The sequence below is a fragment of the Pseudogymnoascus verrucosus genome (genome assembly GCF_001662655.1).
Source record: "Pseudogymnoascus verrucosus strain UAMH 10579 unplaced genomic scaffold scaffold_27, whole genome shotgun sequence".
Classification (NCBI taxonomy): Eukaryota; Fungi; Ascomycota; class Leotiomycetes; order Thelebolales; family Thelebolaceae; genus Pseudogymnoascus; species Pseudogymnoascus verrucosus.
In genome coordinates, this window is record NW_017263678.1 from 124,797 (window position 1) to 139,741 (window position 14,945).

The following is a 14,945-nucleotide window of genomic DNA, read 5'->3' on the forward strand; positions in this document are numbered from 1 at the left end:
GTGACGACCTCATTCACATGATATGACGCATGTAGAATGTAGAACCAAATTCTGTTTACTTTGGTATAAGACAGCCACCGCGCCCTCCCTTACCTCCGCTCCGCTCTCCCCCAACACCAAGCTTTCCCATGGTCCCACTCCGCTCTGCCAGCCAAGCCACCCGCCATAATCCGGGGAATCCCAAGCACCGAACGCCGACCTCTTCCTCCCCCGCCATCTTCCCCCTCCTCCCCACCGTAAAACAAAGACTAACCCCGTGATTCCGCTCGCCAAGTTCTCCAACTTACCCCATTCACAATGCCGACACAACCCGCGGTCTAAAACTGCCGCCTCGTAAATCGGACAAACCACTACAATCCACCCAATCACGGGAGTCCGGCGATGACGACGAGGAGGACTTGACGAGGGCTTGACGATAGCTTGACGAAGGCTCTACCATTGAACGGAACCTATGCGTTGGAGTGGGTGTCTCGGGGAGAGGGGTTGGGGGAGCGGGTTGTCGAATCACAGCTCTGAAGATGGTGATTAGTGAGCTCCCCAGATGCGGCATCTCTACCTTGGTATACCGCGGTGTACTTTGGGGTGAGATATGGATACACGGGTAGACATGGAGCGCGGCGGGGTCTAGGGTTGCAGACGGATATTCACAGTCTGTGTATATTGCATTATATATATATCCAAAGACACCTTTTCACCGTCTTTTACACCTTTATCAACTTCCACAGTGAAAAAGACAGCCATCAAGATGTTGGCTCAGCTACAGGATGTCGCGCCCACGAGGCTGGCCATGCTGGTCCTCGGTGGACTGGTGGCATCGCTTTTTATCTACGTAGGTCGCCCGGCTTCAGATCTCGAGATCACCGCGTTTCTCACGCTCTTCCCCGTTCTTGAGCTAACCAGATCTCACAAAGGCCCTCCTCGTCTCATTCTACCGCCTCACTCTCCACCCTCTGGCCTCCTACCCAGGCCCCTTCCTCGCAAAGATCACAGACTGGCACCAAGTATACCACGCCTACCATGGAAACCGCCATCTCTCTCTCTACCTCATGCACGAGAAATATGGTATTTCCTCTCTCCCCAGCCTGTCTAAACCCCTCCTCTAATAATCCCAGGTCCCCTCGTCCGCTACGGCCCCAACAGCCTCTCCACCAACACCGCAACTGCCCTCCACAGCATCTACGGCTTCCACTCCCCCGTCCAGAAGGGTAACTTCTACACCGCCTTCCCCGCCAACAAGCACGCCTACAACACGCACAGCAGCATCGACAAGACGCAGCACGCGCGCAAGCGCCGCGTTCTTTCTCACGCCTTCTCCGACGGCGCCGTGAAGGCCATGGAGCGCTACATTCTGCAAAACGTGCGGGCCTTCACTGAAGGTCTGGGCGCGAGCTCTGCCACTGTTGGCCCAGAGAGGAAGGGCTGGGGATTAGGCCAGAATATGGCAGATTGGTGCAACTATCTCACTTTTGATGTCATGGGAGATCTGTGCTTCGGAAAGGCGTTTGGCATGTTGGAGAAGGAGGATAACCGGTTCGCGATTGAACTTATTGGAAATGCCGCGCATCGCCATCTTATTGTTCGTCCCCCCTTCCCATTTTCTCACTCACAGCAACAAGTTAGAGAGCGCACAACTAACACCCTCCCCAGTGCGGCGCCATGCCCCTCCTCCACGAATACCACCTCGACCACGTCCTCTTCCCCCACCTCGCCGCCGGGCGCGCCCGCTACATGGCGTACAGCAAATCGCAATCCGTTGAGCGCATGAAGAACCCCGACGTCGACCGCAAAGACTTCTTCTACTACCTTCTCAAAGCCAAAGATCCCGAGACCGGCGCAGGCTTCGCCCTCCCCGAGCTCTGGGGCGAGTCCAACCTCCTCATCATCGCCGGCTCAGACACCACATCCACCGCTCTCTCAGCCGCTTTCTTCTACCTCGTCCACAACCCCTCTACCTTACAAATCGTCCAGGCTGAAGTCCGCAAGGCCTTCTCGGATGAAGAGGAGATCGTCGCTGGCGCTACCCTGAATTCTTGCATCTACCTCCGCGCCGTCCTCGACGAGTCCATGCGTCTCAGTCCCCCCGTCGGCGGTATCCTCCCCCGCGAAGTCCTCGGAAACGGAATCGACATCGACGGACACCACATCCCCGCCGGCGTCGACGTCGGAACCTCCCACTACGCCGTCCACCACAACCCCGCCTACTACCCCTCCCCCTTCAGCTTCAAGCCTGAGCGCTGGATCGCCTCTGGTGACGTGACAGCCGAGGACGTGGCGAAGGCGAAGAGCGCATTCTGTGCCTTTAGCGTCGGGCCGCGCGCGTGTATCGGCCGCGCGCTGGCGTACACGGAGTTGATGATTGCGTTGGGGAGGGTGGTGTGGGCTTTTGAGATGAGGGTTGCGGGTGGGCTGAGGGTGGGGGAGGGAGGCAGGGGGTTGGGAGAGGGGAGGGAGAGGCAGACGGAGTATCAGTTGAGGGATTCGTTTACGAGTTTGAAGGATGGGCCGATGGTGGAGTTTAGGCGGCGCTGAATGGGGGAGGGAGGGGCGTTCTGGGGGGTGGAAGTGATGAAAAGACGATTATGTTGATTTTTGCGCGCATGGTGTAGGAGATTCAGCTTAATGGATGTGATTGCCTTCCTACCCCTCGTCGCCGTGAATCCCTTTATTTGCCTTCCCATTCCCACAACCTCTCCCAAATTCCCTATATCACATCGTCTTCTCCTTCTAAACCTAATCCCCACCCCCATATTCTCTGCACCACTACACTCGAATACACCATCATATACCACCACCTACGCACAAACACAACACAAAATGTCCTTCCGCAACCCCTTCACCGGCGCCTACGCCCACGCTGCCACCCCCTCCCAAACAAAAACGCAAACACAAACCCGCCCTCCCCCAACCCAAACACAAACCCGTCCCCCCCCCACACAAACTCAATCCCGCCCTCCACCCCCACAAACACAATCCCGTCCTCCTCCCCCAACTTTCGCGCAGCCACAACCCCCGCCATGGCAGCAGAGTCGCGGGGGCCAGAACCAGGGGGGTTCTATCATGATTCCCGGTATGGGTGGCCAGAATCAAGGGGGGACTACTATGATGCCGGGGGGAGGATCGATTATGATGCAGCCGGGGATGGGAGGGATGGGGGGGCGTATTCCTTGTGGGTCTTGTCCACCTGGGATGATGGGGGGTATGGGAGGACAAATGGGCGGCATGGGAGGACATATGGGGGGTATGGGTGGACAAATGGGAGGGCAGATGGGAGGAGGCTGCTCCAACAAGGTCGTCTGCGGATGCGACTCCGACTCTGACGATGAGCAGTGGGGAGGCCAGTCCGGGCAGCAGGGTGGATGCGGGTGTGGACCTTGTGGACCGTGTGGACCCATGGGGATGGGTGGGATGGGGATGGGTGGGTGGAGGGGGTGTTAGGAGAGTAATTGGGGGTGCTGGGTTGGTGATGGTGGGTGCTGCGATGGGGGGGTGAGATATGTGTCTGGGATATGTGTTGATAGTAAACCTGCTGATGGTGGCGGGTTCTCCTGGCGGGTTCTAGGAGAGAAGGGAGAAGGGAGGTTTATTGCGAGATCTTATGGTATTTAGTAGTAATAGCTAAGTTATATATTATGGGATGATAAAGGATAGGTTTTGTGAATCTAGTGAATACGCTATAGTTACTGTGACTGAAAGCTTTGTGGGAGGGAACCTGAGAAGGGAAAGGGGGTTTTGGATTAAAACATGATGATAATAATAGCGTACGGCAAGTACAATCACACAAAACTATAAACTCAATACAGTCCAGCTCTTCCACACACAGGCTTGCAATTTAGTTGATTGCAAGGTAGATATTTCCAATTTCTAGTATAGTTTATATATCATTGGCCATGAACGAGAAACCACGAAACTCTTCTTGCATCCTGCTGGTAAGTGCTGTGACGTGTAAGCATCGTATAGAACCTGAGTGGGATTAATGTTACCTACCACTTTCCACTGGGGCGAGCTTCGGAGTCTGCATCGTGAACGCGGAATCAAAATTAGAAGTATCCATCTCACTTTCTACAGTAGGCATAAAGGGTGGAGTAACCCTCTTATTGTAAATACCTTCCCAATCTACCGGCTCGAACCAGACATGCGACATGACTTCCTGAGCATCAGTTGGGCCACTGCCCAATCTTCGTTCTGGATCCCTCGTCAATAACTTTTGCAGAACTGAGACTGCATCCCGTGACATGTGGATCGGATAATGAGGTTCACTTGTAAGGATCGCATCGTAGATTTTGTCTTCGTCGTCGCCAGAGAATGGCGACTGGGCTAACAACATTTGGTATAGTAAGATTCCCAGAGCCCACCAGTCGACAGAGCGGCCGTAGGCTTTATCAAGCAGCATCTAATGGCATGTTAATAAATATATAAACCGAATACCACTCCTAAGTCAGAGGAGAGTAGGAGTAGAGTTATAAGTTAACTTACTTCAGGGGCCATGAATTCAAGGCTGCCGCAAAACGATGTTGTTGTGGATCCGTACCATATATCATCTTTAGAACAACCAAAGCCCGCGAGCTTGATATGTCCATCCAATGCTAGTAGCACGTTATCAGCCTTTACATCTCGGTGAATAATCCCATTCCCATGAATATATTTTAAAGCTAGACACAATTCGGCAGCGTAGAACCTATTTTTACGTCAGTTATATTAGTCGAGAAAAGGAGAGGGCACTAACATTGCCTGCTGTGTACTAAACCGGCCGTTTTGGAGGTGGAATAGTAGGTCGCCACCAGCAAAATACTCCATAACAAAGTACAACCTTGTCTCTGTCTGGAATGTGGCAACTAGATGACATAGAAAGGGATGTTTGTACTCTGTCCCCAGCATGAGTAATATCCTCTTCTTTCTTCTCACAGACTCCTGTTCATTATTCCTACTGACAAATTCTTTCCTGAGGGTTTTGCAGGCGTACAGTTTTCTCGACTTCTTCATCTGGATCAGAGCAACTTTGCCAGAGCTTCCTTGACCCAGCATGGCCAGGAAGTGCATGTCATCCAAGATCATTTCTTCTGGGGTCGGCTTTCTTGCAGCTGCATTGTATGGATTGCCGCTAAGGCCAGCGGGTTCTTCGTCGGCCTCGTCTAGTACCGCGGGTAGACTCCCATTTAATGGCGCAGAAGGGTGTTCGGCATCAGGGCCGATATCTGGGTCTGAGACCCTAGGAAGAACTACCAAGGTGATTTCTCCCATTTGTTAAAAGCGGTTTGTCCTGGAATGACTACATATAACTGATGAAGTCCCCAGTCTTCTCAAAACGGGTAAACTAAGAATTCAGAGTATTCCCATACTTTCCTTTGATGTTGTGGACATATTTAATGGAGCAAGGCTTAGGCGATATGCAAGAACTGCGCCACTACTCGCTCGCTCAGCCTCTGTATGGTCGATTAGATCAAAAATCGTAACCGACAGAAATATGATATTCCCGGGCATTCCCTAATAATAGTCCCAACGCCCAGCCTTTAACAGCCAAAACCAACGCTAATGTCAGGCAACCAATGTAAAATATTGAAATTAATATACGTAGATGAACTGTGCCATTGTCAATAGACGCAACAGGATGAATATATATTCCCCACCCTCAACTTTATAGGATGGCTTTAAATAATGTATCACGTTGGAGCGGGCGAGCTTGACGACAGCATACAACTTTGCAAAGATGAGGCTCTCTAGCTTTCTTGTTGGCGTGTCTATTGTCAGCCTTGCAGCTGCGCTCACTCCTTACAGTATGTACTTCTTGTTTACTCTATTTCCCTGGTCAGCTACTAAGTCATGGGAAACAAGTTATGACTGTGGTTTTGCTAAAACCGTAATGTTCAATGGCACAGGCGTCGATATTTTTGTTCGCTGCGCAGAAACCACCTACCACTGCAATCGCACGCTACGCGGTGAAGAATTGTTCTTAATTAATAGCACAAACGAAGCCGTTCCCGCCGATTGTGAAAAAGAGACATACAGCCTACAGCCTTCCTGGTTCAGTGGACTGCTGGCGATGCCTGGCTTGACCGAACTTAGTGGAATCAGTATTATACCCTATTATAACCATGGTCCTCACAAAATTACCAGCATTGAGCTACCAGACCTTGTTAATATCACGGGGGGTATCTCCATCATCGATGCCGATTCGATCTCGAATTTCAGCGTACCGAAGCTCAAACATATCGATGGAATCCTGGAACTCAACTTCACGGGAGGGCCGGCCATAGATTTGTCTTTTCCGAGCCTGTTCCAGTCTCGATTTCCCCGTTCTAAACGAATCTAGTCATTACACTGGTACTAAAGGGTGAGTGCCATCTATACACCCTCGCTATCGAGCGGATGATACTAATCCGACATTTCAGTATGGGTCGCTCTGGCTACTCTGGCTATTCAAGCTATTCGATTAGTATCGACTCGAGTGGAAATCTCGATTGCAATGCTTTTGCAGCGAGCGTCGTAAACTCGACTGGCTACGAAAGAAACGGCGTATCGTGTACTTCAAAGAAGGGAAGCATTACCCTCACCCAGCCCAAGCCTGAGGTCACTAGTACTGCATTTAGGATTCACGGTGGGGGTTTCCTGGCTTTGATAGCTCTTCTAGCGTATATATTGGCGCTGTAAGAGGGATAGAGCCTCTACCTATTAGCACGATTGAGACTATTATCCAGAGGATACGCAAGCTTGTGTATGGCAGAGTCGACAGGATGCCCAATTCTCTTAAGTCTATGGTCGCATGTAGTAGTTATAGTGATACTCCACATTAAGTACTCCATTCTCATCGTATTTATCTAGTACGACGTCTAACTCTTCCCTTAAGACCCGAAATCATCACAGTTATTACTCTCACCAATCTCAATCCAGAATTCGTACTGGCTCTGCTTCGTTCCTCTCACTACCTCAACCCCATCATCTCTTTTTCTAATACACTTGTCATGAATGGCCTGAGCATTTTGTGCGATCTCGGCTTGCTTCATACAGAAATGCGGCGCGCCCCATCGCTGGAAATATAATCAGTATCATAGAATATAATGGAAGAAGAGCGCATACATAGGTCTGTAGCCAGATCCCAGCGTGAATGCCACCGGGCTGATGGCATTCGCCTGCACGCGTCCAACCCTGGTTTGGAGTACGCAAGTCATCCTGGGGCATTGCGATGTCTTGTCTGTCGAGATCGTAGTGAACGGGGAAGTTCTTTTTCTTGCTCCCATCGTTGAAGGCGCAGATGACTTTTTCGGGGTCTTCGTTCAGACTGTCGATGGCTAGTTGCATTGCTAATGCAGAGACTTCTTCTTGTTGGTCGCAGGCAATTTCTCCATCCTTCATACCAGCATGAACCTAGGAAAACATGTTTAGTATAATGGACTGTAAAGAAAGGATGTATTAAGCCATTTACCCCTAAGCTGGCTGTTAAAACCACGAGTAGAAAGCTTAGCTTTGGAAGCGACTTTGCAAAGAAGGAAAGGATAGCCATTATAGCTCTCAAGGCGTTTATCAAGATACGAGATATTTTCAGATGAAGAAGGTGCTTCCCAGAACTGTTATATCTTTGTAATGAGTTTGAGCTGTAGAACGGTTATGAGTGGACTGGTAGAAGTTGCTCGATTAAGAGGACTGGCAGCTTCTTTATTATGGCTTCAGCGCAGCTCCTTCGAATCTAGATTGACAGATAACTATTTTTAGGACATGTCTATGAAGTTATCAACCTAGTGACTGCGGGACTATCGGATAGACACAGCCCGTGGACCTATTCTCTATGTAGTGTGATATACTGACGATTTAATGCTGAAACAAAGCTAAGGAATCCTATATAATCCTCTTCCTTCTAAAGAAAGCCTAGTATAATATTAGGCGGAGAATTCAAGATCGATCTTTAAGCTCTTTCCGACTATTGTGTGGGGTTGGATTGTAACGAGCCCCTCATAGTATCGTTTAAACTGGGGAAGAGTTGCAACTCTCATATTGATCGGCGGGTATGCCGTCATGTAGACCCAGATTTAATGTGCATCGGCAGCTAATCGCGAACGAAGGAGCTGCCAATGCTTTATATGGAGAAGCTAACAAACCTGCCATCAATCAGCTGCCAGAGTTACATGAGCTGTAAATAACTTCAATCTCAACCGTCCTTAGCGTTGTTCATAGCCATGTGCCCATTTAAGCATCAATCCACAACATACATCCTTAGAGTGGTGCACATCATCGGCCATTATCGACGATACATTCCGAATTAAGTTTTGAGAGGATTCAACGCTAAATCCTTCATAGCAATGCCCTCTACGGTGATCAAGCACGCGACGATCATGTTACTGCAGGTGCTGCGGTGTTGGTTTACCATCGCTCTCTTCCGAGTCTAACTTTTTGAAAGGGTGACTATTATTAGGCTTAGGATGTTCTGATATAAAGAGAACCCTCGCGCCTTATCATATATTAAGTGGTCCAGATTCACATACGCCATCTCGCTGCCTCATATTGGTTCTCCCTTGGCTTTTTATCCTTATTTCAGCTTGATTATTCCTATTACACGACAGAAATGCTTTCTTCCATCTTTCTCGCCGGTCTCTTGACCGCGTCTACGTTTGCTTTTCCTTTCGAAATCCCCGCGGCTATTCAAGCACGAGGCGATCAAAAGTACTGTGATGCCGATGTCATGAATGCCGACCCGCCAAATGAGTACTGCTATCAGTTCTGCGATTTTAAGACGGTCAGGAGAGTTTCAGAAAAACGTAAGTCTTCCCCGACTACTACTTTTGTGCTGTCCAAAATCAGAAAGCTAGAGGCTGACATTATCTGCGTACCACAGCTGTCCAGGTATCTGAGAGGAGCCACTGCACCGGCGGTCCCGCAGGAGGATGCCCAATTGCCATCTTAGACCAGGCAACGATTGAAGTATCGTCCACCGAGACCCACGGAACTTCAGACACAACGACAGTAAATGCCGGGATTTCGTTTTTCGGTGCTAATCTTGGAGTCTCCTTCGCGCATTCGGTAGAATCATCGCATGCAAGCACGCACGGGACATCAACATCAACAGCTTCAACAAACACGCTATACATCCCCGAAGGCAAGGAAGGGCACGTGGTGTTCTTCGCCTACTACGAGGAGCATTGTGGCATTTCGGCTGCGATACGCAAGGCAAACCTACAGGACGACAAGGATTTCGACTGCAATCCTGATTACAACCTCCTAATTAGCCACGACGCCAATGTGGATAGCATAAAGGGGATGCAGTACAACTGGGACGGGATTCATCCGGGTGATATCTATAACTACGTAGACGTAAGTATTTTTTCTTTTCTTTTACGGCTACTTATTAGAACTTCTAAATTAACGCGTCGCAGGCTTGCATCCGACTTCCAATGACAACAGTTAACGGCCATGCCAAGGGCCAGTACCAAGTATGCGACAGTGACAACACGGATAACGCTTGCAAGGAGTGTCTGGGTTGCGATGCGGAAGAAGATGCTTAGTGGGTGATTGTAATTACATTGGCAGATAGAAAGGCAGGGCATAAGTTATATCTGGAGGATTGATGATAGAACGAATTAGAACAAACATGCCAACATAACACATTAGGCTTATTGTAGCTTGATCAGCTTCAATGAAAGCAGGCTTACATGTTTTTTGCCGTTTATTCCTATGATAGGTATAAGCGGCATGCCTCTGCCATCTTGTGACTGCATGTCGTCATGTTTGAAGTTAGTCGCGGGATGACGATGTCTAGGGCAATGTGATAATTTCAAGTTTTCTCGTCAACAAACCACACCAAAGGCGAGCCCCCAATCTACCAGTCCACAGCGAAGCAGATGTAGTCTTGGAATTTTAGTTTTAATTATGCCTACATTTATTGTTATCGGGCAATGTATACACGTTAAAAAACTGGGCATATTCCAACGCCAACACACAACACGCCCTGGGCGAACCTATTAAATCGCTGTTCTATCAACAGCATGCTTTTTCTCTCTCGCGTCTTCTGTTAACCCTCCCCCCGGGCTCCAGTTAATATTACATCTTGTCGTCGCCCTCTTCTTCCCCGTATTGTTTCTTGTCCCCGGCCGAGTCGCCCCGTCGAGTCGTCGAGTCGTCGACCCAATGCCCTATACCACCGACGCCTCCCTATGCCTCGGGAACAAGCCCCTCATCCCCTGCCCACCCTTCGTCGTCGTCGTCGTCGCCGTCGGCTCCGGCACCTCCTCACGAATAATGTTCGACCGCTGCGGCGCATTGGTCGTATACCCCGACTGGACGTTATCAGTCGCGAACCCCTGGTTTCCCGGTGGATATCCGACGTTGCCATTGTACGCCGTCTCCTTGGCGTAGCTGCCCGAGTCGCGCTTCTTGCGACCGATCAGGACCCCGCCGAGGAACAGGCAGGCGGAGAGGAAGAGCAGCACGAGGGAGGTCCAGGTGAAGGCGAATGCGTAGCGGCCGACGCTGGCGCTGCGGCCGTCGCTCTGGAACCGGTCGCGGGCTTTCACGAATACGGCGCTGGGAGGGAGGTTAGTTGTTGGAGGATGGAGGATTGGAGCGAGGGTAACTCACCTCATCAAGCAGGCGGCCAAGCATAGCCAGAAGGTCGCAGCGAGGGTGAGCAGACCGGTTGCGCCTGCGACCACGCGGATGCATGACAGGACACCGCTCAGGGCGGCAAAATTGGCAAAGATGAAAGCGATGAAGAAAAACACCCATCCGAAGCGCCACATGTAGTAGTAGTACTTGGACGTAGTATTATGGCCGTGGGATCTACGCCTCCATTAGCCCCGCACTTCCAACAATTTCATTCCACAAAAACTCACCCGACCAGCGCCGAAGGCGCACCCGTTGAGTTTCCTCTCCACGCATAACCCAGCGGCAAAGCCGGAACCGGGCTCCCGCAGTTATTATTATTGTCGCCGCAGACGTACCAGAACGTCCACTGGGAATTGGGTCGCGCGTCCCCAATGCCCGATGTGTCGGCGCGGAGGAACCAGATCTTGTTCAGTGGGGTGTGGTTCGTGACGCCCGATAGGACCACCAGCCACAGCATCACCAGGGCACCGGCGAGGAGGATCCATGATACGGCCCCGAGGAGGCCACCTGGGGTTTAGTTTAGCTAGGAGCTCTCCGAGACCCGGTGGGCTACATACGCTTTCCCGCGCCTGCCATTTTTGAGAATTAAGAGGGGTCTGTAATCGAGCGTTACGGGTTACGCTGGGCTTTGGAGATAAGTCAGTTTTCAACTTCGTCGGGACACCTCGCAGCCGACTTGCCTTCCAATTTTATTTGTTGAAGAGCCCGGGATGTGGTTACTGGACCGTGATCGTAAGGTGACAAATATTAAGATTCCGCAGCAAAATTTTAGAATCAATCAAGAGGAAGTAACAAGGTCAAAGGAAGGTAAACGAGGGTGTGCTGATACTTAAGCCTTAAATTATTCCCAACATCCAAGTTCTCGTAACAAACGTACGAACAACGTAAGTGCGGACCCTGATATCATCGAATGACGACAACCACTTCTCCCACCCAACTCACCCCCAATTCGCTGCACAACGAAGCCCGTTTGTGTCAAAACCCAGCGAGAAATCTTGCATCACTGCCCAAACTATAGCATCGAGCTATGAGATAATGGCGTGGTTCGGAAGTCATAAATGACGCCTACTCTGTGAGACTAGGTGAGACCATGTGAGACTACATTGGACGAAAGTGCCGCTAGAAGAGTAGAAGTTGGCTAGACGGCTGGCCGGAACTCACACATAAGACAGCCGCCATGCCCGAGGGGGTAAAGTTGCTGTCTCAGAAAAACTTTTAGAGAAAGCAGGGAATGGCCGAATTGGAGCGAGGCGGGATCTGGTAATATGGCGGTAATGGTTGACAGCATCACTGGCATCTTGTCATAGTTCGGACGGATGACTAAGCGGATCTGATTAGATCGTGATGGCATCTTGGAACTTTTCAAAACATAACATTGCGGTCGTGCGTGGGTAAGAAAGGGAAGGCAGGAATAAATAATTTGATTGCTTTCTCCGCCCCAAAATCACACATAACAATAACACATCTCAGTCCATATTCCCTTCTCCCTCCCACCCAGGCGGTACTTCAACTCCAGGGGCCAAAAATTCAACAAAATAAAACGGCAAAAACCGAAAAAGAAATAACAAAAATATACAACGGTGGGTATTCGCTGGTGGTCAACGCACCCAACTACTAATCCACCGATCTCAAGCAACCACTTACTTTTTACTTTAGTTAGTGACATCTAGCCTAGCAGGTGAGCCCCTTGCCTTAAGGGGGAAAGCGAATAGGGGACCATGGCACGATGCCACTATATAAGTGGATAGTTATTTCTTAGATAAGAGCTTCGTGCTCAACTCAATATAGTATTCCGTTATATACTGTAACGTGTTACTTGAAGCCTTTGTGTCTGATCCCCTGCCTCCTCTAATAGGTTAACCCTTACGCAAGAAACCTCTGTGACTATCATTGTTTGATAGCCAGCGTTACAAGATGGTAGAACTGCCTGGTGTTGAACAATGTCACGTGCATCATTGAGGTTATGCGTGTAATTCTGGCCCTATGATTAGGCAGAGTAAGGCAACAACACCTGTATCATGGCCCTGTACGGTAACGGTAACCGTACAGGATGCTGCGCCGCAAATATTAAAAACATACTATAAGACCACCGACGATACGCAATAGCCGTGAAACTTTGTTCCTCGCCTTTATTGTTTCCACGGGATAGGATCGTCACCATCGTCGTTATCGTCACCATCATCACATCTAAAATATAATGGGAATCCCACCTCAAATCCCTAAAGAGGTGCTCCGCGAAATCGTATCCTATCTAAACCGCAGCGATGATCTCACCCCCTGTCCCTTAAGTGGTGTTGCGCTCTCGGCGCTGTATGGACATGTAGATCTGCGGACGTTCCCGTGGCTGGATAGTGCGTACGTCTACGATATGGAAGATAGCGATAGCGATGCCGATGCCGATGCCGACGACGACGATGATGAAGAGGTTCTCCAGGATAAGTCAGCCGGGCAAGATGTGATAAGTTTGAAGAGGCAGAAGAATCTAATTTCTTCCCTGGCAACGTGAGAGCATGATTCCATTCGCTCCAATGCCAATGCCACACATCTCATCTACGTACCTCCTCCCTTTGCTAACCATACATTACCTTTGCAGAAATCCCAATCTAGGACAACTCGCCTCAGCCTTTTCGGATGGGACACAGTTGCACTATTTTTCAGATGCCGCCGCTCCCGATTCCCTCACGCTGGATACGATCATATCCGCAGCGTCAAGCATGACATCCCTCACCTCGGCGAAGTTGACCAGGAACGTGCTCTCGGCATGTATCATCTCGTCACTGCATAGCTACCCTCATCTCGGGCGTTTATATGTGCAGAATCTCAGTCCCTTTGAGGTTATTTGGGATTCGACAAAAGTGACATCCTTGAGGAGTCTGAAGTGGAGGATTCCAAACGTGCGTCGTGGGCCAAATGGGGATGAGGAGCTTCGCGGGATTATTCGCGGGATTATTGGATATATAGCCAACGTCGTGAGGCGTACCTGTCCCTTGTTAACGGAGTTGGATATCATCATTGAGGACTCGTTTAGTGATGTAGGCGGGGAGGGCTACAAATTACCTGATATCCCGCAACAAGCGATTGAGGGAGTTGAAGACAGGGTACGTTTTTACCAGGACACGACCCCCGACGACGACGACGACGACGACGACGAGAGCTTGACGCTGGGAAATCTACAGCACCTAGGTCTCCAATGGAAGCACTACAACATAGTAGACTCCCAGACATGGCAGCTGGTGGAACGACTCATCCGTCAAAACAGTTCGACACTAACCAGTTTAACCATCGAGTCTGATCTCTGCGATCCCATCCTCAATTCGTCCATCACCCTCAAAAACTTAACATCCTTGAGTATCGCTGGAACCGTACGGACCCCCATAATCGCCGAGGGCATAACATCGCGATTCGGCGCCCAACTCGAACGCTTCTCCCTCTCGGACACGGACACCCCATTCACCGCATCGCTAGGTCAAACCTTTGGATCATGGACCCGCCTCAAATACCTCTGCATCGGCGACGTCGAGATGGCAGGTGGACCCTATGGCAAGGATGGCCGACCTGATTTCGAAGCTTACGATCTCATGGAATTCATCACCCACCTTCCCCGCGGACTAGAAGAGCTCCACCTCAGAATTCACGGCGACAGGTTGTGGCTCGATGATCCCTCTGATTTCGAGCCGGTGCGTCGACTCGCGGGGCCGATTTTCACGAAGCTGAGATGCTTGCATACTTGTGATATACTCGCATACATAAGTAACATGGATGGTGGGTTGAGCATGGAACAGCCTGAGAATGCGGTGCATTACCGACGACTTCCTCTTCTCCGAGTCGGATGCGGAGATGCTGATGGTGGTGTTCCTGCTGCTAGTGAAGAAGGTCCGAATAAGGAGCGGCGAGGGTTAGATACGACGAGTAGGAGTAAAGATATCTGGACGTCAACGATGGATTCCGTATACCAAGACGAAAATAACCCTCTCATATCTCATTCATGTCAGACGATCGAGGTTGATGAAGATGGGGATAGGGATGCTGGCTTCGAGGGTCGTGATGCGGAAGGTGTCTGGATGGGCGGGGAGACGGTGTTCTGTGGTGGTGATAAGACGTGGCCTGGCCAGACGGGGTTTAGGCTTTGGAGGTATGAGGAGTATGTGAGGGCGGGGAGTGGGAAGGGGGTTTAAAAGAAGGTGGATGGATGGTGGTCGAGGGATGGCGGCAATAGATACCCCAATGAAAACAAACTGATTCACCCAAATTACGCAGGTCATAATTATAGTCCCCAACAACAAAAAACTTTACCACCATCACCATCACCAACATCACATCACACAACATCACATCTCACAATCTCACACTCTCACCCC

The 14,945-nt window shown here is 50.2% G+C and overlaps 7 protein-coding genes across 7 annotated transcripts; 4 read left to right on the top strand and 3 right to left on the bottom strand.

Moving 5' to 3' along the window:
• The first annotated feature begins 705 nt into the window (after positions 1-705).
• VE01_06052 (uncharacterized protein) lies at positions 706-3,136 on the top strand. The gene is made up of 4 exons (XM_018275508.2): positions 706-829; positions 912-1,062; positions 1,113-1,576; positions 1,648-3,136. Exons 1-4 carry the CDS (start codon positions 746-748, stop codon positions 2,527-2,529), a joined length of 1,581 nt encoding a protein of 526 aa, XP_018129630.1. The 5' UTR covers positions 706-745; the 3' UTR covers positions 2,530-3,136.
• Positions 3,137-3,711: 575 nt separating this feature from the next.
• PKC1_2 (Serine/threonine kinase) lies at positions 3,712-5,384 on the bottom strand. The gene is made up of 4 exons (XM_018275509.2): positions 4,724-5,384; positions 4,474-4,675; positions 3,985-4,390; positions 3,712-3,933 (listed from the first exon to the last, which is right to left on the bottom strand). The coding sequence occupies exons 1-4, from the start codon at positions 5,236-5,238 to the stop codon at positions 3,872-3,874; spliced, it is 1,185 nt and encodes a 394-aa protein (XP_018129631.1). The 5' UTR covers positions 5,239-5,384; the 3' UTR covers positions 3,712-3,871.
• Positions 5,385-5,857: 473 nt separating this feature from the next.
• On the top strand, positions 5,858-6,645 carry VE01_06054 (uncharacterized protein; the record flags this gene model as incomplete). Its single annotated transcript, XM_018275510.1, has 3 exons — positions 5,858-6,255; positions 6,308-6,328; positions 6,387-6,645. 3 exons carry the CDS (start codon positions 5,858-5,860, stop codon positions 6,643-6,645), a joined length of 678 nt encoding a protein of 225 aa, XP_018129632.1.
• A 191-nt stretch (positions 6,646-6,836) lies between these two features.
• VE01_06055 (uncharacterized protein) lies at positions 6,837-7,495 on the bottom strand (the record flags this gene model as incomplete). Its single annotated transcript, XM_018275511.1, has 3 exons — positions 6,837-7,022; positions 7,072-7,359; positions 7,418-7,495. 3 exons carry the CDS (start codon positions 7,493-7,495, stop codon positions 6,837-6,839), a joined length of 552 nt encoding a protein of 183 aa, XP_018129633.1.
• A 1,056-nt stretch (positions 7,496-8,551) lies between these two features.
• VE01_06056 (uncharacterized protein) lies at positions 8,552-9,574 on the top strand (the record flags this gene model as incomplete). The annotated part of the gene is made up of 3 exons (XM_018275512.2): positions 8,552-8,744; positions 8,822-9,297; positions 9,360-9,574. 3 exons carry the CDS (start codon positions 8,552-8,554, stop codon positions 9,486-9,488), a joined length of 798 nt encoding a protein of 265 aa, XP_018129634.1. The 3' UTR covers positions 9,489-9,574.
• A 257-nt stretch (positions 9,575-9,831) lies between these two features.
• Positions 9,832-11,853, bottom strand: VE01_06057 (uncharacterized protein). The gene is made up of 5 exons (XM_018275513.2): positions 11,268-11,853; positions 11,145-11,213; positions 10,815-11,094; positions 10,561-10,761; positions 9,832-10,506 (listed from the first exon to the last, which is right to left on the bottom strand). Exons 2-5 carry the CDS (start codon positions 11,161-11,163, stop codon positions 10,116-10,118), a joined length of 891 nt encoding a protein of 296 aa, XP_018129635.1. The 5' UTR covers positions 11,164-11,213; positions 11,268-11,853; the 3' UTR covers positions 9,832-10,115.
• Positions 11,854-12,624: 771 nt separating this feature from the next.
• VE01_06058 (uncharacterized protein) lies at positions 12,625-14,810 on the top strand. Its single transcript, XM_059463757.1, has one exon. It carries the CDS (start codon positions 13,098-13,100, stop codon positions 14,760-14,762), a length of 1,665 nt encoding a protein of 554 aa, XP_059319638.1. The 5' UTR covers positions 12,625-13,097; the 3' UTR covers positions 14,763-14,810.
• Positions 14,811-14,945: the final 135 nt, after the last annotated feature.

Coding starts and splice junctions, on each gene's coding strand:
- VE01_06052 (XM_018275508.2), top strand. CDS start 746: ATGTTGGCTCAGCTACAGGATGTCGCGCCCACGAGGCTGGCCATGCTG. Junction 1,063..1,112: donor CCTCATGCACGAGAAATATG/GTATTTCCTCTC, acceptor TAATAATCCCAG/GTCCCCTCGTCCGCTACGGC. Junction 1,577..1,647: donor CCGCGCATCGCCATCTTATT/GTTCGTCCCCCC, acceptor CACCCTCCCCAG/TGCGGCGCCATGCCCCTCCT.
- PKC1_2 (XM_018275509.2), bottom strand. CDS start 5,238: ATGGGAGAAATCACCTTGGTAGTTCTTCCTAGGGTCTCAGACCCAGAT. Junction 4,676..4,723: donor TTTAGTACACAGCAGGCAAT/GTTAGTGCCCTC, acceptor ACGTAAAAATAG/GTTCTACGCTGCCGAATTGT. Junction 3,934..3,984: donor GCTCGCCCCAGTGGAAAGTG/GTAGGTAACATT, acceptor TACACGTCACAG/CACTTACCAGCAGGATGCAA.
- VE01_06057 (XM_018275513.2), bottom strand. Junction 10,762..10,814: donor GCGCCTTCGGCGCTGGTCGG/GTGAGTTTTTGT, acceptor ATGGAGGCGTAG/ATCCCACGGCCATAATACTA. Junction 10,507..10,560: donor TTGGCCGCCTGCTTGATGAG/GTGAGTTACCCT, acceptor CCTCCCTCCCAG/CGCCGTATTCGTGAAAGCCC.
- VE01_06058 (XM_059463757.1), top strand. CDS start 13,098: ATGATTCCATTCGCTCCAATGCCAATGCCACACATCTCATCTACGTAC.